The sequence below is a fragment of the Gossypium raimondii genome, chromosome 11 (assembly GCF_025698545.1).
Source record: "Gossypium raimondii isolate GPD5lz chromosome 11, ASM2569854v1, whole genome shotgun sequence".
NCBI lineage: Eukaryota > Viridiplantae > Streptophyta > Magnoliopsida > Malvales > Malvaceae > Gossypium > Gossypium raimondii.
The window spans coordinates 4996700-5022821 of NC_068575.1; the positions used below are offsets into that span (position 1 = coordinate 4996700).

Here is a 26122-nt window from a genome sequence, read left to right on the forward strand (position 1 = left end):
GGCATAATGCCATTATATATATGAGTTAACAATCACAAAATAAACAAGTTACTACCTAAACTTAGACCTAACACCATTAATTTACATTGAACTTGTTAAATTTGCTTGAGTACATAAACAAGTCACCTAAACTTGTCATTCAGCACCTAATTACATCAAAATGCAGCTACCAACTAAGTTTTATTCAAACTAGAATACAAAACATTCATTAAAGAAACTAAATGAAACAAAATAACTTCAGTTTGCTGCTTGAAGCACGTTCTCTGCATGGCCACCTTGGCTGCTGCATGGGGGCTGACTTCAACACTCTTCCTCAGCTTCTATGCTGCAGACTCCTAGTTGCTTTCTTAGGCTTAGAAATCTCGTTGTACCAAGAGACTTTGTAAAGATATCAGCAATTTGATTTTCAGAGCTGCAATAAATCAGCTCGATCTCTCGAGCTTGTTCCAGTTCTCTTATCACATGCAACTTTATGTTGAAGTGTTTTGTTCTGCCATGAAAGACTGGATTTTTGGCAATTACAATAGCTGACTTGTTGTCACAATAAATCTTGGTTGCTTCATTAAATTCAAATCAGTGAGGATTTTTCTTAGCCACATAGCTTGATTAACAACATTAGCAGCTACTACATACTCTGCTTCTGCTGTTGATTGAGCCACCATTGTTTGTTTTCTTGAACTCCAACAAATCATAGTTGAGCCAAGTGTAAAAGCATAACTAGAAGTGCTCTTCATATCATCTTTTGAACCAGCCCAATCGCTGTCAGTGTAGTCAATCAATTTCAACTCTTCAGCCTTTTTAAAATGTATTCCATGGTTCAAGGTACCTTTGATGTACCTTAGCACCCTTTTTCCTGCTTTGTAATGCTGCTGATTACAACAATGCATGAATATTGACAGCATGCTTACTGCAAATAGAATATCAGGTCTCGTTGCTGTCAAATATAACAAGCAGCCAACAAGGCTTCTATAATCTGTTCCACTGATAGGTTCATGATCTTCTTGACTCGATAGTTTCATGCCAACAACCATAGGTGTGCTGGTTGGCTTGTAGTTCTCCATTGAAAATTTGGCTAGAACTTTCAAAGCAAATGATTTCTGTCCCAAGAAGATTCCTTCATCTGCTTGATTAACTTCCATTTCTAGGAAGTAAGTCATCAATCCCAGGTCTGACATTTCAAACATCTCCTTCATTTTTGTTTTAAAATCAGCCAACCTGAGTTTGTCTCCTCCAGTCACTAAAAGATCATCAACAAAAAGTGACACAATGAGCTGTGTTTCAGCTCGATTCTTTTTAACATAGAGAGTTGGCTCACTGGCACTTCTTTCAAATCCCAAACTGACCAGGTATGAGTCAATTCAAGCATACCAGGCTCTAGGAGCCTGTTTCAGGCCATACAGGGCTTTTCTTAGCCTATACACCAAATGTTCTTTACCAGGCATTGTAAATCCTGGAGGTTGCTCGATGTACATCTCCTCTTCCAACAATCCATTGAGAAATGTAGACTTTACATCCATTTGGTGAATTGTCCACTGATTCTGAGCAGCTAGAGCAACCAGTAATTTGATTGTATTGAGTCTGGCTATTGGAGCAAATGTTTCCATGTAGTCCAGACCATATCTTTGACTGAAGCCCTTCATAACTAGTCTAGCTTTCAACTTATTTAAGCTTCCATTTGCATTGTGCTTTACTCGATAGACCTATTTTACACCAATGATCTTTCTGTTAGCAGGTTTCTCAACCAACTCCCATGTTTGGTTCTTCTCGATCATGTTGATTTCATCAACTATAGTGTGCTTCCAGCCTTCATCTGCCTCAGCCTCTTCAAAACAGGTAGGTTCTGCTATAGCAACCTGTGCCCTCTCATAAATCTCATCTAGGGACCTTGTTCCTCTCACAGGTACATCATCAATGTCTATTTCAGGACTAAGCTGCTCGAATTTAGCTTGATTAGGCACCAGGTCTTCTGTAAGAGCTTCTAGCTCATTCTTTTCCCAATTCCAGCAAGCCTTTTCATCAAAGATGACATCTCTGCTTACCTGGATTTTGCTTGTGAGGGGATCTAGGATCCTGTAGCCCTTCTTAGTTGAGCTATAGCCCACTAGGATACTTGGTTGAGCCCTTTTTGCAAGCTTGTCCCTTTTTACTGCTGGTATTTGTGCATAGCACAGGCAACCAAACACCTTCAGATGTGCCAAGGAAGGCTTGAATCCAAACCAAGCCTCGAAAAGTGTCTTGGAAGCAAGAGCTTTGGTAGGAAGCCTATTCTGGAGGTAGACAGCAGTGTTTACTGCCTCAGCCCACATGCTCTTGGGCAGTTTCTTCTCAAACAGGAGGCATCTGGCCATATCCATCAGGCTTCTGTTCTTCCTTTCAGATACCATATTCTGCTGAGGTGTGTACACATTTGTTAGCTAGTGTTTGATCCCAGCATCACTACAAATGGCTTGAAACTGAGCTGAAGTGTACTCAGTGCCATTGTCTGACCTTATCGATTTTAGCTTGCAGCTTGTTTCTGTCTCAACAGTAATTTTAAACTTTACAAACACTTGAGCTACCTCAGACTTGTGTTTCAAGAAGAAAATCCAGCAAAACCTTGTAAAATCATCAATGAAGAGGATGAAATACCTGTTTTTGCTAAGTGATTCAGTCCTCATCGGGCCACATACATCAGAGTGCACCAGCTGTAATCTTTCAGTGGCTCTCCATGCTGAATTTGTAAGAAATGGCAATCTTGCCTGTTTTCCTATCTGGCAAACTTCACACACATCATTATGCTCCACTGAGTTGGTGAAGTTCTCAGCTAGACCCTCTTTGGCTATTTGAGCTATTGATTTGAAATTGGCATGTCCAAGCCTTTGATGCCAGAGCTTGGAATTATCAACAGAGGCTGTGTATGCTGACTTTGAGTAATTTGGCCAATGAACCTCAAAGCATTTGTCAGTCATTGTGACTGTCATAAGGCTTGATCCACTTGGATCAGCAATGTGGCACTGTTTGTCCTTGAACACAACTGAATAGCCTTTCTCGAGCAATTGAGCTATGTTGAGAAGGTTTCTGTCAATCTCAGGCACCAACAGGACATTTGAGATGATTTTGTTGCTTGTAGGAGTGCATAACATCACCTCTCCTCTTCCTTCAACCTTTATAAACTGACCATTTCCAACCTTGACCTTGGTTTTGCAACTTCTGTCCAAGGTTTTGAACAAGGAGGCATCTGGTGACATGTGGTTGGTGCAGCCACTATCCAACAACCAGCCTTTAGAGCATTTCTTCTCAGCAGCTAAGCAAGACACAGCAAATACCTGCTCTTTTTGGTCACTACTGTCTTCAACCACTCGAGCTTTTTGCTTTTGACTGTTGAAATTGGTTCTGCCTTGGTTTGGTTTTGTTTTTACACACCTTTTCGACATGGCCCTTCTTTTTGCAGTGTTGGCATACTACATCTGGTCTAAACCAGCATCTGTCTTCTGGATGTCCTGGTCTCTTGCAATATCTGTAAGGCTGGTCACTGCTCCTTGCAGCATCAGGCTTAGGCCTATTTTTCCAGGGCCTTTTACCTCTATGAGCATTGATGCTCGAGGCTTCTCTGGCCTTGGCTTGAAATGCACCTTCCTGGTGATCTTCAGCTCTGCTAGCTCTTCTTTGTTCCTGAGCATAGAAAGTGTTAATCAGCTCAGTCAAAGAGATGCTAGCAAGGTCTCTTGAGTCCTCTAAGGAGGATATCTTTGCCTCATGTCTCTCAGGCAAAGTGGAGAGGACTTTCTTCACGATTCTTGCCTTATCAAAGTGCTCACCTAGGAGCCTTATGCTGTTAACCACTGCCATGATTCTATCTACATACTGCTTCATTGTTTCTTCTTCCCTCATCTTCAGATTCTCAAAGTCTCTCCTCAAATTCAACAGTTGTTGTTGCCTTGTCCTTTCTATGCCTTGAAACTCCTCCTAAAGCTTATTCCAGGCCTGTTTTGGAGTCTCATAGGCCATAATTCTGGTGAATATGACATCTGACACACAATTCTGGATGTAGGACATAGCTTTGTGCCTTTTGGTCCTCTCATCAGCGTGTTGTCTGATCTGAGCTACTGTGAGATTGGCCCTCAGTGGTGCTGGCTCAACATCTGTGTTAACAACTTCCCACAGATCAAAGGCCTGCAAGTAAGTTTTCATCTTAACCAGCCATACGTGGAAGCCTTCTCCATTGAAGACTGGTGGGGCTGCTGGTGAAAATCCTGAAGAAGCCATCCTGGTTTTTTGGTTTGATATATCAGGTCCACTAAGACAAGGGCTCTAGATACCAATTCTTGGTGTTAAGAGGTAACAACAAGCTTGTAATGCCCAATTTTAGCCCGAGCCCAAAACCAAAACATACAGTCCATTACAAATAAAATTAATTACAGGCCCAAAATACCCAACAGGCCCTAATTAAGAAACCCTAGCCCAAAAACATAATTTTTTTTCAGTACCAAACCCTAGCCCCCCTAAGCATGCGCCGCATCCCCTTGTCGGCCACTCCCTCGCGCCGCCCCCACCAGTCCCGTCGCCAGGCCGCTCGTGCCGCCCAAGGTGCCCCTCTGTCACACTCCTTTTGACCGAAATAGCCACCTCCAGACAGAAAAGCAAAAAGAAGAACAATTAAAATGATAGCAAGGGTAGAAGAACAGTGATAGCAGTTAATCTTGGCTATAAGAGCCACGGAAATATCAATGTAAAGGGAGGACAGATTTTTAGAGTTTGAAAAAAGGGTTCCGAAAATTTAAAAACAGAAGAAAATAAAAAAATAGATCTATTCGAAAAGCAATTTGCAGTTTCTATTTTGTTCTCTTTTCTTTTGTTTTGATACAAAAAACAACTTCAAGAACTCAAAAAAGAAAAAAACAGATCTAAAATTTAACATTCCAAGGTGATTTTATTTTCGTTTATATTTCTTTTCCTTTTGTATTTATTTATTTTTTTCTTTTTCAAAAGAACAGTTTATATTTGTGCAAAAATCATACATAGAAAAATATATAAAAAAATTACCTTTTAAATTTTTCAGCCACTGCACGGTGGTGGCCATGCAGCAGTGGAGCGGCGGCATTCCACCGGATTCTGGCAAGGCCTGAATGGGGAGAGGAATTGAGAGCATTTTCAGAAATTTTTTGGAGAAAAGAAGGGAAGAATGAAAATTAAAAATAAAAACCAACTTAAATAGGCCTCCAAAACGACGTCGTTTTGGGCAGGCCTCTCAGGCACCAAAACGGCGTCGTTTTGGCTTTGACCCGATTCGCCCGACCCGCTCCAGGCTAGGATCCGCGTGTTTTTAGCGGAAGGGCTAATTGCACTTTCAGCCCTTCCGCTTTAAAATAATTTTACAATCAAGGCCCCTTTTGTTTTTTTAAATTCGCACAGTAGTTTATTATTTTTACAATTTGGTCCTATGATGCTGTGCGTTTTGGGAAAGAGGGAAAAATTGCTCTCTTGATCCCTTCTTGTTGTTTGCGCGTTCAGCTTTGTCCTTCCTCTTTTATTTATTTATAGATTTGGCCCCAAATTTTGTTTTAATATCTAATTTAGCCCTTCTTTGTTATTTTGTTTGTTTTATTATTAAATTAATAAATGATATGTTATTATTATTGTTATTTATTATTAGTTTTTATTTTATATTTATTTATTTATTCATCATCATTATATAAATTAGTTTTGCATTACCTTTTATATATTATATTATATTATATATATTATATATATTTTTAGTTTTTTAGTTTTATATATATATATTTTTATCTTACTGTATCTTTATTATTTATCATTTACTTCAAGCTTTTCATGTTTTCAAATTATTATTATTATTATTATTATTATTATTATTATTATTATTATTATTATTATTATGTTTATACTCTTTTAATTTTAAATTCTTGTTATATATTTACATATACAAACGCATACTTTTTATAATATATATGTACATATTTTATTTTATTTTATTTTATTTTGTGTGTAAATATATACATTTTCCTGATGCATATACACATACATTTTAAAGTTATTATAAATATATTTTATATTTCATTTTCATACTTACACATACCTATATCTATTTCTACGTATTTTATTACACATAGATATACGTATACATATTTTAAATATTTTTATATTTTCATAATTCTAAAATATATATATACATGTATTTATATATTTTATTTCTTTTATGGTTTCGTTATTTATTACTGTGTTTATTTTATTTTATTTATTCATGCCCACTTTCATTCGAATAGTGTATTTGCTTATTCTTTTGCATGTTTAATTCGCTTTTTATTTATTTATCTTTTATTTGTTGTTACTTGTATTATTCATACTTACATTATCGAATTTATTATTGTTTTGTTATGAGCATTAACATCATGTTTTATTTCTACTATTACACGTTAAATTATTTTTCATTCAATGTATAAATTATGATTTTTGAATAAACAAAATTTCGTGTTTAGATTTGAGAAAGTCGTACCCTAACTTACTAGGTTTTGATTTTCACAATGAATATAAATACGTGGATCTTTTCAAACTCAAATTTTCAACGATCTCGGGATTTATAAAAGATCGTATCCTAACTTACTGGGTATGATCCCTTTTTTAAACCCGAGATAATTGAATAGCTTTTAAATAATTTCTTCGGCATTTATTCTTGAATCGGGAATTTAAAGACATTGTGTCCTAACTTACGGGATATAATTCTTTTTCTTGATTATCGTGAAAATGCCCTTCTCTCGAAAACTTTTAGCATTTTAATAAAAGATCGTATTTTTAAATTTCTTCAAAGTTCTCAATTTTCGACATTAAGACATTAAGTAATCAACTAGGTACCAATTTTGGGCGTTACGAGGGTGCTAATCCTTCCTCGTACGTAACCGACTCCCGAACCCGTTTTCTAAATTTCGTGGACCAAAATCGTTGTTTTAATAAAATTAAACTGTTTATTAAAAACAACCAGTTTTCGAGGCGATCCAATCACACCTCGTTAAAAAATGATTGGTGGCGACTCCCACATTCGATTTCATTTTTTTAAAAACCCAAGTCGAATCCGTTTTCACCCAAAAAATGGTGTCAACAAAGCTGATTTGAGCTTGCTTATATAGCAAGGCTCGAGGCTTGCAGAAGAAACAATTGAAGAAAGAAACAGAAAATGAAGCTTGCGAATGGAAAACAGAAAAGAGAGAAAAAGTTTGAATGAAAACAAGCTAAAATTTTCATTAATTGTCAAAGAGGCATAATGCCATTACATATATGAGTTAACAATCACAAAATAAATAAGTTACTACCTAAACTTATACCTAACACCACTAATTTACATTGAAACTTGTTAAATTTGCTTGATTACATAAACAAGTCACCTAAACTTGTCATTCAGCACTTAATTACATCAAAATGCAGCTACCAACTAAGTTTGATTCAAACTAGAATACAAAACATTCATTAAAGAAACTAAATGAAACAAAATAACTTCAGTTTGCTACTTGAAGCATGTTCTCTGCATGGCCACCTTGGCTGCTGCATGAGGGCTGACTTCAACAGATACCAATTATGATAAGAAATTAAATTAAGGATTTTCTACTGCAAGCCTACCACGAAAACATAATTTTTATTAGGATCAAAGGCGTAGCCCATCATGGCAGCATTATTGAGTCCATTTTCAGAGGAAAATCCTGAAACATGTTACAGGCAAATATTAAGAAAAACAATGCACAAGCATAAGTACAAAAACATAGCATGCAAGAAATCAATACTTGAAAGGATTAAAATCACTGCTAACCTAAGACATTGAATCTAGCACCACTAGGAAACATCCAAAATGATCCTTGTCTTTCAATATTGAGATACATACGTCCAAGTCTGCCATGTTGCGCCAAACGGGAATTCATCAACCTCTTGAGAGCCTAAAGGATGAAAAGTTCAAGTCCGAGTTATATATATACAGACACACACACAGATAGACATGAAGAAAGTGGGTTAATGGTGTATTATTTAAGAAAAGAAAAAGTTGAAATCTTGAACCTCTAAATATTGGGTAACAGCTAGTGTTAAAAGTGCATAAAGTTCTGCTATTATCTACAAGAAACAATGGAGGAATCACATACATTGTTTATATTCACTTTTCTTGCTACACAAGCAAGCTGAGTCCATAAACAAAGGCATACCTTTTTCTCCGTTTTTAAATGGTTTTCCTGTTTTTGGCTGCTTTTTATATTAAGAGAAAGAGAGTGTGTGAGACCTCGTCATCCTCAAGGAGTAAGTGGTCAAGCACGAAGATGATGGGAAGACCACGAGTCTATGGTGGTCGATCCATGAGTTGATTATGAGTAGCTTCATGTTATGAAGTAAAAATGTTAGCTAAGTTAGTTGAGTGCTGTGTTTTAGGGCTGAGGGCTTAATGAAACTATAAGTTTTGATGTTGAATGAAAACGGTGTGTATTGACGGTTTGTTACAACTGCTCGAGGAACAGCCCTATAACAGACTTTGTAACTGCCAATTCGCAGCCATAATAGAAACCGGCATGGGAAATGAGCAGATATGCAATTTTGTGAAGGAAATCAATTCTTTCTTCTTCCTCGATTCTCCTTCTCTTCTCTTTTTCTTTCTTCCTCTATTCTGTTGAAATTATGCATCACTTCACCAGCATTCATCATTGTGGACGTATCTGATCTTCAGTCTCTGGTTTACTGCCCATGTAAAGTTATGGAAAGGAATGCAAATTTAAAAGGATTTCTTGCTATAGTCTATGCAATTTCATGTGTGCGTGAAAGGAGATGAAGATTAATAGAGTAATACTGATATACCAACAATTCATTAATTGAAGTACTATCAATATTATCAACAAGTAACAGAATTAAGTGAGTATACTAATATAGTCTAGAATTAAGTGAGTATACTAATATAGTCTAGATTTATAATGAAATACAAAAATATTTCAAAATTGTACTCAAAGAAAGTATGAACTAAAATTGAATTAAACATTAACAAAGAATATGCAAAACTAAGTCTAAATAGCTACTTCCTTAATTATGATAGTATGATTAAACATAAATTGAAAGTATAAAATTGGTAGACAAATCAATCAGAAATGACAAACAATGGTACTTTAATATCCATGATTGTAATTAATCTAGACTTATTCTACCAATTAATCAATTTAGTCCACTTATCTTTCGACCTGGTGGATCTAAATGGGACAATTGAATTAGTTCTGGATAAAATCTCCTTTCAATCTCATCTACCTAAATTTCCATCTAGAGTCATCAATTTGATCCAATTAATCAATTCAAAACCTTAAATTAAATTAACTATTCCCACATCAATTAACCAACTTTCTTAAAAATTTAGTTAAGACCCATTCTAATGATATCAAACCCACTTAATTCGTAAACCATCAATAAAGTTAATGATAAGAAAGAATAGAGTTGAGAGATGCTCAATAATCTGAAAATTTCTGACTGCGGAGATCCTCGTAACGAAAGCGTGAAATGAAAACTAAATATATTTTTATTAAAACAAGTCTAAAGCGAGTAAAATGAAAAAAAATAAAGAAAACGGATAAGGCTCCGATTAAAGTTACTTTAAACAAGTAAATATATTTTATCCAAATTTATAAATTATTATATTTATATGTAATCCTCACTTTAAAAAGCATTCCAAATATGCTTCCTCACCTTATCATTTTGTTTTTTTAGGTGCCCTTATAATTTTTGTTAATCTTTCTTTTCCCTTAATTAAAGCTTGATGACTTATATTATATATATCCGTTTTAAAGAAAATGTCACTGAACTATTGCTTTCGCTCTGTTTTGGTTATTAAATTATTAGTTTTTTGATTTAGTTACTAAATTTTTCAAATCAATTATTTTTATCACTTTCTCATTAATTGTCATTAGATAAGTTAGGAAAATCACTTTCTCATTAATTGTCATTAGATAAGTGAGGAAAAGCTAACACAGATTTGTTTTATTGTTCAAATTAATCTTTCTATATTAAACTAAAAATTCAAATAAACTCAGAATATCACAACTTTTTATTATATATATTTCTTTTCCAAATAATAAATTTAAATTTATTATGATTATCACAACTTTTATTTCAATGTAACTACTATCATATATTTTCACTTTTTAAATTGATTATAAATATTATTTAAATATTAATTTAGTAATATGATAAAAATAAATGATATTTTATCTGTTCAATTTTTTAAACTTATGCTTTTATAGATATTATAAGATAGATTATAGGAATAGGGTCTAATGGCCAAAAAGAAAAATTATGTACCGTCTATGTGAAGGCATTATAAAAGGGATCATCAGAGTATAAAGATTAGTATAAGATAAAGTGAAAGTGAATTGATTAAGTCCTCCACTCATTTTACTTTTAAATAAAAAAAATTTAAACAAAAAAACTCTACTTTTGTTCTACCTACCTTTCTGTTTGTATTCTCATTCTATTAATTAAGTACTGCTTCTTGCAATTGTTTTCCCAGCAAGATTGCGGCACTCACATCTTGAAATCCAAATTCAAGATTTTAAAGAATTTTCTTAGCTCGATCACTTTTATGGCTTTTTCTGCTGTTGCATCTGCAGTGCAACAATTGGCAACCTGCTAACTGAGGAAGCCATATACCGATGAGGCGTGGAGGAGCAAGTTGATCGTCTGCAAACAGAGCTCAAATGGATGCAAAGATACTTAATGGACGCAGAGACAAAACAATCAAAGGATGAGAGGATTCGTCTTTGGGTTGCTGAAATCAGAGAGCTTGCTTATGATGCTGAGGATGTTGTCGAGGAATTTGCTCTCAAGATTGGATCCAAAAACAAAGGAGGTCTTCCGAGTTGTATTAAAAGATCAGCCTGCTGTTTGAAAGAGGGATGGGCACTCCACAAAACCAGGTCAAAAATCGAGAAAATCATACAAAGAATCAACGACTTGGTCCAATGACTACAGGCCTACGGAGTAAAGGAATTAAAGGACAGAGGAGAAGAATCAATTTCTTCAACTGAAAGACGAGAATCAAGGCGGCCTTATCCACATATTATGGATGATAATACTGTTGGACTAATATATATAGGTGTGCAGTTCTGGCTTTATTGAATTTCATTGTTGTCTTAATAAACTGTCTCTATTAATATGCTCTTTTTTGCTGTATTATCTATTATTTATATCCGAATCCTTAGTAATTTCTTCACCAAGAATGAAGCCTGAGAGGTTGGGAAGGCCATGGCCCCTTAGCTAAATGGGAAAATTTCATTTTTAGTCTCTCCTAAATATTAATATTGTAAATTTAAGCCTTTTACCCCTTGGATAAATGGAAAGACTATATTTTTGGCTGCTCCTAAAATTTTTTAGCTTTAGCTCCCTTGTACAAAGTTCATGGCTTCGTCCCTGTTCTTCACAATACTGTACATGGAGTTTGTCTGAAAATAGAACAGCATAATTAGGAAGTCATTATATGCTTAACTCGAATATTTATGCTCTACTTGTGGATGAGCTTTCTTTATTTAGAGGGTTCTTGGAGGGTCATATCTTTATGCTCATATCTGATTGTGTCGAACAGGCTGCTTCAAGTGATATCCAACAGGGTTAAACATTAGTGGATACTTTTAAGTACCATTGGTTTAGTTACGTTATTTAGAAACATTTATTATTATCATCAGGTTCCGAGTTTTTATAGATAATTTGTCTGGTATCCTGTCTATACATGGATTGAAGAGAATTGTTGTTTACATCTTGCTTATAGTTCTGGAGTACGGGAAAAGAATGTCAAAGTAAAACCATTGCAAGATATGCTATTGGAAGAACCCGAGCTTTCTAGATTAGGAAGGTACGAAACACCTCCACTTTAATTTCCTTCTGCTTAAATTATATGTTTTAAGTTAATTTTTAGTTTTGAACATGTTAAATTGCAGGATAATGAGACGTCACTGACCTTTATTCGGATGTAGCATTGCATTTACATGTTTGGTTTGCAGTGACCATTCATAAATTTTGCTGTGATTACCCTCTTGCTAGTTCTTTTTTCCTACTTCGATCTGCTCAAGTCTTTTATGATATAATTAAATGTAAAAATATGTAATAGTAGAAGCCAAGACAGGATATTGTAAAATTGATCATTTTGTTTTTAATGACCATTTGTTCTCAACTTTTTCCATTTTTCATAAATGTGTCCAATATATATTTATTGAATATATTTATGCTGGACACATATCCTAATGTGGTACACTAAATCTGAGTCATATTGTGCAATATTGGTGAATTACTAGTTGGTGCAGAATCATATACATCGATGTTCTGTCATTTGTTGAAGATAAAAGATCCAAAGCCTCCATTATTAAAATGAAAAAAGAAAGAAAATTGGATATTCGTTTCTTTCTAGATTTAGAATATAGATATTTGTAATATTGAGATGATAAACGATTAATAAATGGATTAAATAGGATCTAATGTCTAATTACAATCCAAGAGGAACAGGCTCCTGCCGCCATAAAAAATTCCATAATTACTTATTTTATTGTATTTTTTGATAACACATTGATTATTGCATGGAACATTGGTTAAGAACAAAATAGGAACCAAGAACAAACAATGTCTTCAAACATATTAAAATGACAGCTCCAAATCCTTACTTCAATTATTGTTGTGTTGGGTTTATTTTGGATTAGCTAATGGAAATAATTGAAGCTCAGCATGACAGCAAATCAGGTTCTTTTTCTTCTTCCTCTGTCCTTTCTCTCTATTTAGATACATGTTCATTTCGTGTTTATTGCAGATGTTGTCTGAATGATTTCTATGAATATTAATGGCAGCAAAGCTGAAACCGTAAAATAATGATCCAGTAAAGTTGGTGTTTCAGTTTCTATTTAAATCGCAAACAACTTCCCTATTAATCAAACAAATGCTCTAAACTTGAATGTCATGAACATGTCAAAAATCATACCTTGTAGTCATGTATGAATGTGAGGAAAAGTGAAGAACAGAGAACCACAGGCCACACCTGTCATCAATGTGTTATAACAACATCCTTAACATCATAAGCAAGCTCTTTAATAACAATGAAAATTAACCATAAAACAAAATTGAAGGGAACTTTAAAATATTTTTTAATAATAACTTGGGAAGTACTTTAAATGTGAAAATTGGGTGTTTACCCAAATGATGAATGGATGTCTCCTAGGTAAAACTCCCACAATCTAATGGTTACAAATTATATAAGTGTACAATCGGATTGTGGTTTCTAGAATGTTTTATAAACTAATAAATTAAAAATTATTTGGTGAATTAATAAAATATAAGTGTTCAATATAATTGTATAATTAATATTTTGGGTTCATCTATTTTTACTATGTGCTTTTTAAAAAAAAATTTTGGTTTAACTATTTTTACATTTCTTTTATTTACTGAAATTCATTTTAATTTTCACTATTCTTTTAAATTTATTTTAATTTTTATACAAATAATAGAATCGATATGAAAATGAAAGAGTTAAGGAAAACATAGTTAAACATTGTGCAAGGCTTCCATTAGCCATTATTGTATTGGGAGGAATTTTAATGTGTTAACTTTAAGTTTCGATAATTTATCTCTCTATCTAAGACCATGTTTCCTCTATTTAAGTATACATATTTTTTTAAAATATATTTTCAATTTTTTGGAAAATATATATTTTTAATATTTTTAGTATTTTTGATGTATTTTTTTAAAATTTATATGAACCGGACCGCGTTTTAACATTTTTATCCGGACCGAACTTAGAAAAAATTTTAGATCCATTTTTTATGCCAAACCCAAGTCTAACAAATGGACCTAAAATTTTAATTAGGCACGGCTATGAACACCTCTAATTATTTGTAGCTAAAATTCCCTGTAAGTTCAATACAATTTACTAAAAATTTCAGTTGATTTACTTGTTATATTCATCACCTAAATAAATCAACAAATAAATGACGAATTATCCCTCTAAGCTGCAATATGAACCTTCCATCAATTGTCTCTAGGTTCAGTCATTTTATTACATAAGTATTCTTAATTAAAAAATAAGGAAAAATGTAATTTATTCTAATTAATTATTGAGCAAAAATAAATAAAAGAAATTGTTAGAGCCTCAGTTTGTTCTTCAATTAAAATAAAATAAAATAAATAAGGATAATAATTTTAAAATAAATAAAAATTAAAACATGAGAAAATCAATATACATTTTTATACTCACTAGTTTTGTTGTCAAGAACTGAAAAGCACTTCAATTCCTTGTATCCGAATACATATCCTTTTAAAATTTATCGAAAAATATTTATTTTAATGTAACTTAAAAGATAATAACTGGATTTGATTATCAAATTAAAAATTCAAATAAGTTTACAATATTATCAATTTTTTTAATTTATATATATATTTCCAAATAATAAATTTAAATTTATTATGATAATTACACCTTTTATTTTAGTATAACTATCATGATATATTTTTTCCAATTTTTTAAAATTTATTATAATTATTTGTAAATATTAATTTAATAATACCAAGAAAAATAAAAGATATTTTGTAAATATATATTTTTTAAATTGGTACTTTTATATATATAATATGGATAGATTATAAATATACATTGTACATGGTGGCAAAAAAATGTTTATAGGGTATATGTAAAGGCCATATACTATGGATCATCAAAGTATAAAGATTAGTATTAGATAAAGTGGAAGTGAGTTGATTAAGTCCTCCACTCATTTACCTACGTACTCTTCCTTTTTCTAATTAAATAAGACTGATTAGATACTTTTAAATAAAATACTTTCCTAGTCTTCCTTTTTTTTCCCACTTTTATTTAGTGTTAGATAAAGTGGAAGTGAGTTGATTAAGTCCTCCACTCATTTTCCTACTCTTCCTTTTTCTAATTAAATAAGACTGACTCTATACTTTTAAATAAAATACTTTCCTAGTCTTCCTTTTTTTTTCCCCACTTTTATTTAGTGTTAGATAAAGTGGAACTGAGTTGATTAAGTCCTCCACTCATTTTCCTACTCTTCCTTTTTTTCTAATTAAGTAAGACTGACTATATACTTTTAAATAAAATACTTTCCTAGCCTTCCTTTTTCCAATTTTATAATCAGCAGATCAAGAAAGAAGTATTGATTTTGGGAAATTTGTTAGTTTAGTGTTCCTTTTCACTATTTTTAAAAAGTATTGTAAAATGGTAATTTTGAGGAGTACTTTTAGAAAGTTTAGTTTAAGATTTAAGTATTTAGTATTACTGTAAAAAATACTTTTGATAAATAAAATATCTATTTTAGATATTATGTTATAAAGTAAAAATATGTATTTAAATAATGTTTAAATTAGTTAATATTATGATATCTTAGTAAGAATATAAAAATAATTTATTATAATTTGTTGTTAATATTTTAATATATGAAATATAAATTTTAATTTTTTAAGTAACTAATATTAATTATTCATAAAATCTAATTGAATATATAAACAATATTTTAAATAATAAAATATGATCAATAAAAATTTAAATATATATCACAACTTTTTTATTTTATATATATTTCTTTTTCAAATAATAAATTTAAATTTATTATGATTATCACAACTTTTGTGTCAATATAACTACAATCATATATTTTCACTTTTTAAATTGATTATAATTGTTTTTAAATGTTAATTTAGTAATATGGTAAAAATAAATGATATTTTTATCAGTTTAAATTTTTTAAAAATTATGTACTGTCTATGTGAAGGCATTGTACAAGGGATCATCAAAGTATAAAGATTTGTATTAGGTAAAGTGAAAGTGAGTTGATCAAGTCCTCCACTCATTTTACTTTTAAATTAAAAAAATTTTAAACAAATAAACTCTACTTTTGTTCTACCTACCTTTCTGTTTGTATTCTCATTCCATTAAATAAGAACTGCTTCCTTCAATTGTTTTCCCAGCAAGATTTCTGCACTCGCATCTTGAAATCCAAATTCAAGATTTTAAAGAAATTTCTGAGCTCACTCACTATTATGGCTTGGTCTGCTGTGACATCTGCAGTGATAAATATTGGCAAGCTGCTAACTGAGGAAGCCATATACCTATGGGGTGTGGAGGAGGAAGTTGATCGTCTGCAAACAGAGCTCAAATGGATGCAAAGATACTTAACGGACGCAGAGACAAAACAATCAAAGGAAGAGATGATTCGTCTTTGGGTTGCTGAAATCAGAGAGCTTGCTTATGATGCTGAGGATGTTGTCGAGGAATTTGCTCTCAAGATTGGATCCGAAAACAAAGGATGTCTTCCGAGTTGTATTAAAACATCAGCCTGCTGTTTGAAAGAGGGATGGGCACTCCACAAAACCAGGTCAAAAATCGAGAAAATCATAGAAAGAATCAACGACTTGGTCCGACGACTACAGGCCTACGGAGTAAAGGAATTAAAGGACAGAGAAGAAGAATCAAGTTCTTCAACTGAAAGACGAGAATCAAGGCGGCCTTATCCACATATTATGGATGATAATATTGTTGGACTAGTTGATGATACCGAGGGATTGGTCAAAGTTCTTACGAACGAAAGTCGATGCCAGGTTGTTACAATATGGGGCATGGGTGGTCTGGGAAAGACCACTCTCGCCAAGAAAATATATCACGATCCTCAGGTTAGAAATTATTTCGAGCACTTCGCTTTTGTATACGTTTCTCAACCATGCCAGAAAAGAAAAGTTTGGGAAGACATTCTATCTGGTTTCAAAACTTTAAAGGACGAGGATAGGAAGAAAAGAGATGAAGACTTAGCAGAGAAGTTGTGTAACATTTTGGAGGTTAAAGAGTGTCTGGTGATACTTGATGATGTTTGGACCAGAGAAGCTTGGGATAGTCTAAAACCTGCCTTTCCAGTTGCAACGGGCCGTCATCGCAAAAGCAAGATATTGCTCACCTCTAGAAACAGGGGGATAGTTTCGGATGCTGAGATAAGAGGTAAAATTTTCTTAATTAGGTAAAATTGAATACTCTTATTCCTTTTATGGAAAATAACTATGTATATTATTTCAGAGTTGAAGTGCCTAAACGATCAACAAAGTTGGGAATTGCTTCAAAAGATTGTATCTCCTAAAACAGGTAAATATACGTATAGCAAAATTCTTGTTATATGCTAAATTTATTTTTCATTTTAAATTTTTTGACAGTAATTGAAATTAAAATATATAAAATCTATTTTATTTCAAAATTTCAAAACCTTAATATCAAATAAATAAAAGAAATCAAGCCTTTGTAGTTTATCAATTAATGGTACACGCACCTAAATATAATTAATAGGTAAATTCATTATCTTTATTATTATAATTTTTAATAACTTTGCTATTATTTACGGGAATAAATTACATTAGGATTATCTTAAAAGATATAGTTTTAGGCACCAATAAAATAGTGTCACATCGTTAAATTTTAAGATAACAAAGAATTATTATACACTCATTTATATTTAATATTTTCTCCAATTTAATTTAACTTTAATAAAATTATTTAAAATAATTAATTTTTAAATTATAAACAAACATCTTTTCTTCTTTTACAAATTTTAATCATTTTGTTTTTCATAAGTTAATGTTTTTATTTTGTGCAACCAATTTTTTTAAAAAACAGTAATTTTTGTGCAATGTTTTTCATATCATTAACACATAATTTTGATAATTATTTTATCCTGAAGCCAAAACTCCGAACCTTGAACTCGAACCCTGAACCTAAATCTTGAACCCTGAATCTTGCAGTTAAAGGTTTGGTTTCTAGATTTAAAGTTCAAAATTCGAGGTTCAAGTTTAAAGTTTAAGGGTTCAGGGTTATGGGTTACGAATTTAGGATTCATGGTTTAAGGGTTTGGGGTAGCGAGTTTGGGGTTTTATATGTTTGTTTAGTTTCTTAAGCACTTTCATGCTATTCTTTTATATGTTTTTTTTTCTTAAGAAATACAAATTGATTTTATAATTTAAATTCAGGACTCAAACATCACTTAATTAAAATAATAATTAATCAATTCTCGTTTTTTTTTTTGCCACAAAAACATTCATTCCAGAAAGAATAACCAGACATAGGAAGTCTAAAACACTAAACCAGATAAACTAACATGAAAAAAGCACAGTATTCACTAAGCTTATCCTGGATCCTTGCATCAGAAAGATGGAGGCGCAGGTAAACCATTCTTATTAAGAGTAAAGCCAAGAAAGATGGTAGTTGATTCGAACAACCAACACATCTCTTTACGACCCTATTTAGCAAACCAATCCGCTAACTTATTGGCTTCTCGTCTAATAACATTGACTTTCAAAGAAGAAAGTTGCATGACCAGCTTATCAAAAACCTGAAGGACTAGCCTTAATCTCCATCTTCGATCTTGACTCTTCTCAATATTCGAAAAAATAGTCTGGGAGTCAGTCTTGATTGTCACATTGCTCCACTTGTTCTTCATAGCTAATTCAATCCATCCAACCATAGCTTTAGCCTCGACAACCTGACATGAATCCACTTAATCCTTTTACCAATCCCATCCAGCATCTTCCCACTTAAATTTCTGCCTATTACTCTAATACCAGCACAAGCTATCAAGGTGTCAAATGCCCCATCACAATTTAACTTTAACCCAACCTTCTGGTGGTTTCTCCCAAATATCAGCACAAGTTTTTGACTTCCTAGTTCGATCAGAGTTATTGTTTGAACAGAGGATCCATTGAGCAGATAAGAATTCATTCATGGAGCAATTAATCCTTCGAATAATTCTCTCCAAACCAAGTTTCACACCTCCAATTGTAACCTCACACCTAGCTTTGCAGATGTGCTAGCAAGTGAAAACAATTCTAACTTTGAAATCCTCCCTCATACAAGGCATTTGTAACAACTTTGAGAACCATCTGTCAAATGATTGAGTTTGATCATTTATCCCTTGAAGACCAAAACAAGCCTCATACTATATTCCCCTAAGAATAATATGTTCAAAGTCTCATCTTTTCCACGGATTAAAATGAGATGGAATAGCATTATGACACAATTTCCATAAGAAAATTTTAACTTTGTTCGGTACCTGTAAGCTCCAAATAGCTTTCCAAGTGCTCCTATCAATTAAGTGAGAGCTGGAAGGTTGTAAAGAAGACTCATTTCCATAGTGCTTTCTCAACTCCTTGTACCCTGACTTCATCGGATATTGACCAACAGCTGTAAACGGCCATACCAATTTATCTTGTTCATTTGTTTCGTGAAGGGGAACTTTTAATTTCGCAATTTCAATATCTTCTAACCACATTGAGATACTGGGTAAGTCCCAATTTAGTTGTTCTAAACAAATGATCTCAGCAACTCGTGTTGGTGAGGATCTGTCAATATTTCCAGGATGCTTTAATTCCCTATCTTTAACTCCCAGCAATCATCTATCTTCCCAAATGCAGATGCTTTCGCCATTTTGCACTTGCCAAATCAAAGTCTTCTTTTAAAAACTCTTTCCCTTCAAGAATGCTACTCCACACCCATGATGACCTAGCTCCTTTTTTAGCTTCAAGGAAATTAGAATTCGGGAAATAAAGTCCTTTTAAAATCCTACCCCAAAGAGCATCAGGATCCTGGACTAACTGTCAAGATTGTTTTGCAAGTAGAGCAAGGCCTCCAAGCTTTTCAATGAATACGTCTCTCATTTTCCTTCTGCTGAATTCATTTCCACGCATAAGTTTTTAGGAAGTTCGAAAAGATATCGTATACATTGAAGCGCATGCTACTGCTTTAATAAGAACCTCCCTTCCCCTTCAAGATAACGTTTGCTGCTTCCAGCCCTAAAGTTTGGTAAGGACCTTTTTTTTTTTTGGTGAAAGTGAGGACCTTATCTTTGATATGCCTCAAAGTTAATGTTTTCGAAAGCTCCCACAAAGAAGGGACACCCAAGTATCAACCTTTCGTTGACCCTTCGGGAGTATTCACAGTAAAAACATTGCTTGATTTATCGTACTTGACCCTTCGTCCAGAAGCTGCACAATATTCTTGAAAGTTCATCATTCTACTACAATTTAACGAATTAGCTTCCAAAAAGAATAGAGATCGTTCGCGAATAAAAAATGTGACACTATTCGATAATGACTACCAAGGCTAATCCCAGAAATAAAACTAGACTCGACTCTAAGGATAAGTTTGGATTGGCAATTGGGTGCGATGCGGTGCGTTTAGCCTACTTTTTGTCTCAAGCTACAGTGTTGCTACAGTATTTAATCTCACCGCCACCTCTGTTTTTACACTAACCTCAGGTAAACGCACCGCCCATCCTAACTCACCTTAAGGCTAATTATATGAGAGAGGATGTTCACAACAAAAAGGAAGAGGTAAGGTGATAGAGGGTCACCTTCTAGATGGATAGATTTTTCTATTAGATTTACCATTAATAAGCAAAGTGTAAGAAACATTCCTCACACACTCCATTATCCAATCAATCCATGTTAAAGCAAATCTCATTTTTCTTAAAATAGTTTTCAGAAGTCCCCACTCTACTCTTTCATGTCGAGCTTCCAAGCAACCTCATATTTCTTACCCCTCTTCTTCAATTTCAAATGATGAAAACCTCTTGAGCAATTAAGATGTTATCATGTATTTGTCTACCTACCACAAAAGCACTTTGATTATTCATAATCACTACCCTAGAACTCCTTTCAATATCTTCACCATGATCTTCGATATGATTTTATAGGCAAAATTATAAAAATTAATTAGTCTAAATTATGTAATTAATTGAAAACATTTAGTCTTCAGAATTAAAATTATCTTAATCTCATTTAAACCCATCGAAAATTTCCTTCCCTAAAAAAAACTCTTAATAGCTTCCAAAACATCCTTTTAATAATTTCTCAATAATTATGATAGAAAATTCCGCTAAAATCATTCGCAAAATAAGAGATTAATTTAATTGTGTTGTATGCTTAACTTGTACGATATAAGTAAAATCTTATAATTTTATCTCCAAATTCTCTCAACACAATTTTCGAACCTTATTTATAATCTCATTTGTATCTAACAGGATCCAATTTAAAGTTAAATAGTCTTTTTATATAATGAATTATATTTTATTGAATCTCCTCTTAAATTAATTAGAGTCTTACTTAGTATTGACTGTCCGTAAAGTATTCAAAGTTTTCAAATAGATTCCTATTTTTACAGTTCTTTCACGTACTTAAATTAATTCCTAATTTTCCTTACTTTTTTAAAAATATTTATTCCTAATCTTTTATACAGGAAATATAATCGATGTGAAAATGATAGAGTTGGGAAAGAACATGGTTAAACATTGTGCAGGGTTGCCATTAGCCATTGTTGTATTGGGAGGAATTTTGGCTACAAAGAAAAATTCGTTAATCGAATGGCAAAAGATATCTGACAATGTAAAATCATACTTGAAGAGAGGCAAAAATCAAGGACCAGAGGATGTGTTAGCATTAAGTTATGATGATTTGCCTCCCTATCTAAGACCATGTTTCCTCTATCTAAGCCATTTTCCGGAGGATTATATGATAGATGTGGATAGATTGATTCAATTATGGGTTGCTGAAGGTATTGTGTCATCAAAGGAAGAAGAAAGAGACGGCGGGGAAATTGCGGAAGATGTGGCGGAATCTTATTTAATGGAGCTTGTGGAAAGGTGCATGATTCAAGTACGAGAAAGAAATGTGGCAGCCTCAGAGATCAGAGCGACCTTAAAGGTCAAAACGATTCAGATGCATGATCTGATAAGAGATCTTTGCTTATCAAAGGCAAAACAAGAGAAATTTGTCTTCATTGTTGATGGATCGAATGCATCTTCATTATCTATGATTCGGAAGGTTCGTAGGGTTTCTGTGCATGAGTCTTTTTTCATACAATGCATTAAAAGTCCAAATATTCGGTCACTTTTGTTCTTCAATCAGTTCTTTCCGGAGGAGGCATTAGAAAAATCTTTTCCCTTGGAAGTGTTGAACTACGTTAAAAAACATTGTGACGATTGTTGTAATCCACTATTTTGGATTCTTCTGATTTCGGTAGGTTCTACAAGACGTCTTAAAATTCGGGAATTTTGGAGATACATGTTCAACAACTTCAAATTGCTGAGAGTCCTAAACTATGACAAAGGAAGAACGTCATATGGTTTTTGGACCGGGTGGGATTTACCCAGTGATATAGGGAATCTCATCCATTTAAGATTCTTGAGTCTAAAGGATCTTGTGTTCTTATGGCCAAAGTTGCAATCATCTCTAGGCAACTTAAGGTGCTTGCAAACCTTGGATTTAAGAGTTAATTTTCCCGAAATTCATGTACCTAATGTGATATGGAGGATGGAGCAACTAAGACATTTATATCTCCCTTTCGACTGTGAAAGCAGTACTAAGTTGAACTTGGGTACTTTGAGAAAACTCCTAACACTTGTGAACTTCAACACCAAGAATTGTTATCTGAAGGATCTTATCAACATGACAAATCTTAGAGAGTTGGAGATAAATTTGCCCTTCAATATTGAAAATTTCAATGAGTCAGGCGAGAATCCACCCATAATCGGTGGTAAATATCTTCATTCCCTGTTTATTATTGCCATTGGGGAATCCGGCTCAGAAATAGATCCAAGACATTTGGCCCACCTCCTTTCAAATTGTACAAGTATTTGCCAGTTGAGTATAGCAGCAGAGATAAGTAAGTTACCAGAGTATCAATACTTCTCTTCACATCTCGCTTACATACGGTTGAGTTGGTGCAAGTTTGAGGAAGATCCAATGCCAACACTAGAGAAGCTGCCTAACTTAAGGATTCTTGAATTCAAATATACTTTAGAAGGAAAGGAAATGTTTTGCTCTGCTCAGGGTTTTCCTAAACTTGAGTCTCTAATCCTTGAACAGCTCGGCAAATTGGAGGAGTGGAAGGTGGATGAAGGAGCCATGCCTTCTCTTCAGCGATTGGAGATTAGGGAATGCGGAAACTTGAAGATGCTTCCAGAGGGATTGAGGTTTATTACAACCCTCAAAGAACTGAAGATTGAATCAATGCCAAAGGCATTCAAAGATAGATTGGAGGAAGGAGGAGAAGATTTCTACGAAGTCAAACATGTTCCTTCTATCATATTCCAAAACATCTTGCGCTAAGAAATTGAATGATAATTGAGAGGTAATTTCATAACCTCTAGTTTAGGAAATGATTCCTACTTTCTTTGCTGCTTATATATCTTTCGTTTTTGACAATGTCTCACCTTCTCACTCCATTTGTCATCACACCAATGAATAATTACATTTATTAAAAGTCAAAGGAAGTCAGACATTGATCTTTTTAGTTTTGCTTTTCAGGTAAAGACGCCATTTTTTCACCTGCACTGCTATTCACGGGATCAAATCTAGATTTAAAACTCCTATTATAAGTGGCGTGTGAAAGTGTGTTATATGGTGAGATTTGGAATTATCTTCTCTCTTGTATATATCTATGGTTGATGACATCAGACTGGTTGACTGTTTGTTGTTTTCTTCAAATTACAATAAAACGGTTGCAAGATAAGGTATGGGAAGAATGGGAGGTGTCTGGTTTAGCAAGGTACCAAACCCCTCCGCCATTTCAATTTCCTTCAATCTAAGTTAATTACACATTCATTTTTGTCTTTTAAAACGTAAAATTGCAGATAAGGAGACGTCATTGACCTTTGTTCCGACATAGCTTTGGTTTGCGGTGACTGTTCCTATATTTATTTGTTGGCTTTGCTTTCTCTTTCCTTTTTCTTTTCCCTACTTAAGGCTGCTTTAGTCTTTCTCTTTTATTTTTTTATATGTACTTAATGTAATATTAGAAGCCAAGGCAGGACCATGCTTTTCTATTGTAAAATTCTTCACTTCGTTGTCTATGTTCATTTCTACTCTTCAGTTTACTTTATATAATTGTTTGATATATATTTGAATATGGAGAATATAATCTTTTTAATATATACATATTTTAGAAAAAATTGAATATAAGTATGTTGGACACATTTCCTATTTCAACATATTTCCTTATTTTATGCAAGTCGATTGGTATTCAACATAATCTTTTCTGTCATCCTTAACTCAATAATCTTTGTTACGATATCATATCAAGTTTAATGGTTGCACTTCATCCCCACACTTCCAAAGCAAAAAGTAGGAAAAATTAAATCTTACCAAGTAATAACACTTCCCAAATACATTGTCTTACAAAAAAAAAAAAAAAAGAAAGAAGATACAATTTGAAAATTTTTTTTAATCAACATTTGATGGTTTAGCAAGCTATGCTTTATAATAGGCAAAGGATTCCAAGAGAATCAAAGATTCCAAAATCGATATTTGGATTCAAGATTTTGTATCCCCTTTCTTTGCTTCTTATATCTACCAACAATATCTTGATGATAATAAACTTAAAAAAATATTCAAGGGAATTGAAGATCCTAAATCTAACTTAAACGGTTGAAAATTTCACATCCACTTAATTAATTCAAATGATATTTATTCAATAAGCTTAAAGTAAAAACTGCAAGAATCTTCATTTGTCTTTTATTCGAAATGTAATTGGGATTCAATGAAAATATTGAACATATAATGTGTGCACATGGAAATGTCCAAATCTTTAAATATAGGGTCCACATGCGAGAAATCTCTTAACACCCAACGTTAAAGATTTATAAAATTCAATATGAGCCTATTATTTTCGTTATAAAACTCAATATCTTATTTGGATTAGGATACGAGCGAATAACAGCTAACTATTTGTAGTTCAAGGTGTGATAAAATCTCAGTAGCTAAGATATGAATGTTGCAAAATACCATACAAAATCACAGCCACATTTGTTAGTATGACTATTTTGGGTAATCAAAGGAAAAAAATGTTAGTTGAGCAAACAAGGTGAACAAATTAGATATTCCAATTACGTTCAAGCGCTTGACAAATCCTTTTCGCAATGGCTTCAAAGACGCATCCTAGGACCTTCATCATCCGCAAAACCGACCATTTCTAACAACTAAGCTAACATCACACATGATAATATATGTATATAACATATATAGAAGATGATTATGTGGATTAAAAGCTATGCTAGTTTGACTCAATACATGACCATGGGACATGCTCGATTCATCAATAACGATATGAAAATACTTGGAAGAAAAATTAAATACATCAATAGCTAACATTTACATCTGAGTTCGAGTAAAGTTAAACATGTCATTCTATCTAAACATGCAAAATATCCAATAGTCTTGATGAATGTTAGATACAAATATGTAGAATGTACCCAAAATACCCATCTCGAACTCAGTAGAGAAATACCTAGCACTCAAAAGGCACTAGCTTCAACCAAGAACAAGGAAGTTTCTTCAAAGGCTTGATATACTTTCTTCACATCCATATATATGTGTGCATATACCCATATTAAGGATGATTGTTTTGGCAAAGAGGATGAGAAGATAGAAAGTAAACCTTTAATCCAATGACAATATTTGATTATAACAACATGACACATATAATTGTGATTGAAATTGCGGTCACAAACATGTTTGCAATCACATCATGTTAACGAATACTACCGCAATCAATTGCAATAAATATCCACAACAACAAGAGCCAGAATCCTAAAAACAACAAAGATAATACATTACAGCTGTTAAGGAATTTTCAATAACGTTTATACCTGCAAGATTTTCAGTGATGACACAACAAAATTCACCACCAGACAACTTCCCAATCTAATGAAATTTCAAACATATCATGTCATAAGTTTCAAGATCAACTAAAACATGCGGATACCAAGTATGATAAGAAATTAAATTAGGATTTTCTACTGCAAACCTACCACGAAAACATAATTTTTATTAGTATCAAAGGCATAGCCAATCATGGCAGCATTATTGAGTCCATTTTCAGAGGAAAATCCTGAAATATGTTACAGGCAAATATTAAGAAAAACAATGCACAAGCATAAGTACAAAAACATAGCATGCAAGAAATCAATACTTGAAAGGATTAAAATCACTGCTAACCTAAGACATTGAATCTAGCACCACTAGGAAACATCTGAAATGATACTTGTCTTTCAATGTTGAGATACATAGGTCCAAGTCTGTCATGTTGCGCCAAACGGGAATTTAT

At 33.0% G+C, this 26122-nt stretch overlaps 2 protein-coding genes and 1 long non-coding RNA gene across 17 annotated transcripts in view; 2 read left to right on the top strand and 1 right to left on the bottom strand.

Moving 5' to 3' along the window:
- Positions 1 to 26122, bottom strand: part of LOC105784769 (pentatricopeptide repeat-containing protein At3g14580, mitochondrial) — a 147915-nt gene that overhangs the window by 88781 nt on the left and 33012 nt on the right. The window contains exon 1 of one of the 11 annotated variants that reach the window (XM_052623793.1): positions 7793 to 7827. The exons of the other annotated variants lie outside the window; for them this stretch is intronic. Coding sequence (XP_052479753.1) covers positions 7793 to 7826 — 34 coding nt within the window. The 5' untranslated portion in view covers position 7827. Of the gene's footprint in view, positions 1 to 7792; positions 7828 to 26122 lie in introns of those variants that run through there. 11 annotated transcript variants of the gene reach the window in all.
- Positions 10429 to 12183, top strand: LOC105761371 (uncharacterized). The gene is made up of 3 exons (XR_001123704.2): positions 10429 to 11092; positions 11762 to 11845; positions 11931 to 12183. It is a non-coding gene; the product is annotated as an uncharacterized LOC105761371 (long non-coding RNA).
- LOC105761369 (probable disease resistance protein RF9) lies at positions 15911 to 23916 on the top strand. Of its 5 annotated transcripts, XR_008190919.1 has the most exons (6): positions 15911 to 16978; positions 17054 to 17119; positions 21257 to 23149; positions 23326 to 23421; positions 23532 to 23566; positions 23652 to 23916. XR_008190919.1 is itself a non-coding variant. In XM_012579161.2 (4 exons), exons 1-3 carry the CDS (start codon positions 16030 to 16032, stop codon positions 23125 to 23127), a joined length of 2886 nt encoding a protein of 961 aa, XP_012434615.1. In that variant the 5' UTR covers positions 15911 to 16029; the 3' UTR covers positions 23128 to 23149; positions 23326 to 23916. The 5 variants fall into 5 exon arrangements, 1 of the variants encoding a protein (XP_012434615.1); XR_008190916.1 differs by having other exon boundaries at positions 23326 to 23566; XR_008190917.1 differs by having other exon boundaries at positions 23527 to 23916.

What these genes read in the sequence shown, in the direction of transcription:
- LOC105761369 (XM_012579161.2), top strand. Translation starts at nt 16,030, where the DNA reads ATGGCTTGGTCTGCTGTGACATCTGCAGTGATAAATATTGGCAAGCTG. An exon ending in TTCGGATGCTGAGATAAGAG is followed by an intron (nt 16,979 to 17,053) that starts GTAAAATTTTCT and finishes ATATTATTTCAG; the next exon opens with AGTTGAAGTGCCTAAACGAT. An exon ending in GATTGTATCTCCTAAAACAG is followed by an intron (nt 17,120 to 21,256) that starts GTAAATATACGT and finishes TCTTTTATACAG; the next exon opens with GAAATATAATCGATGTGAAA.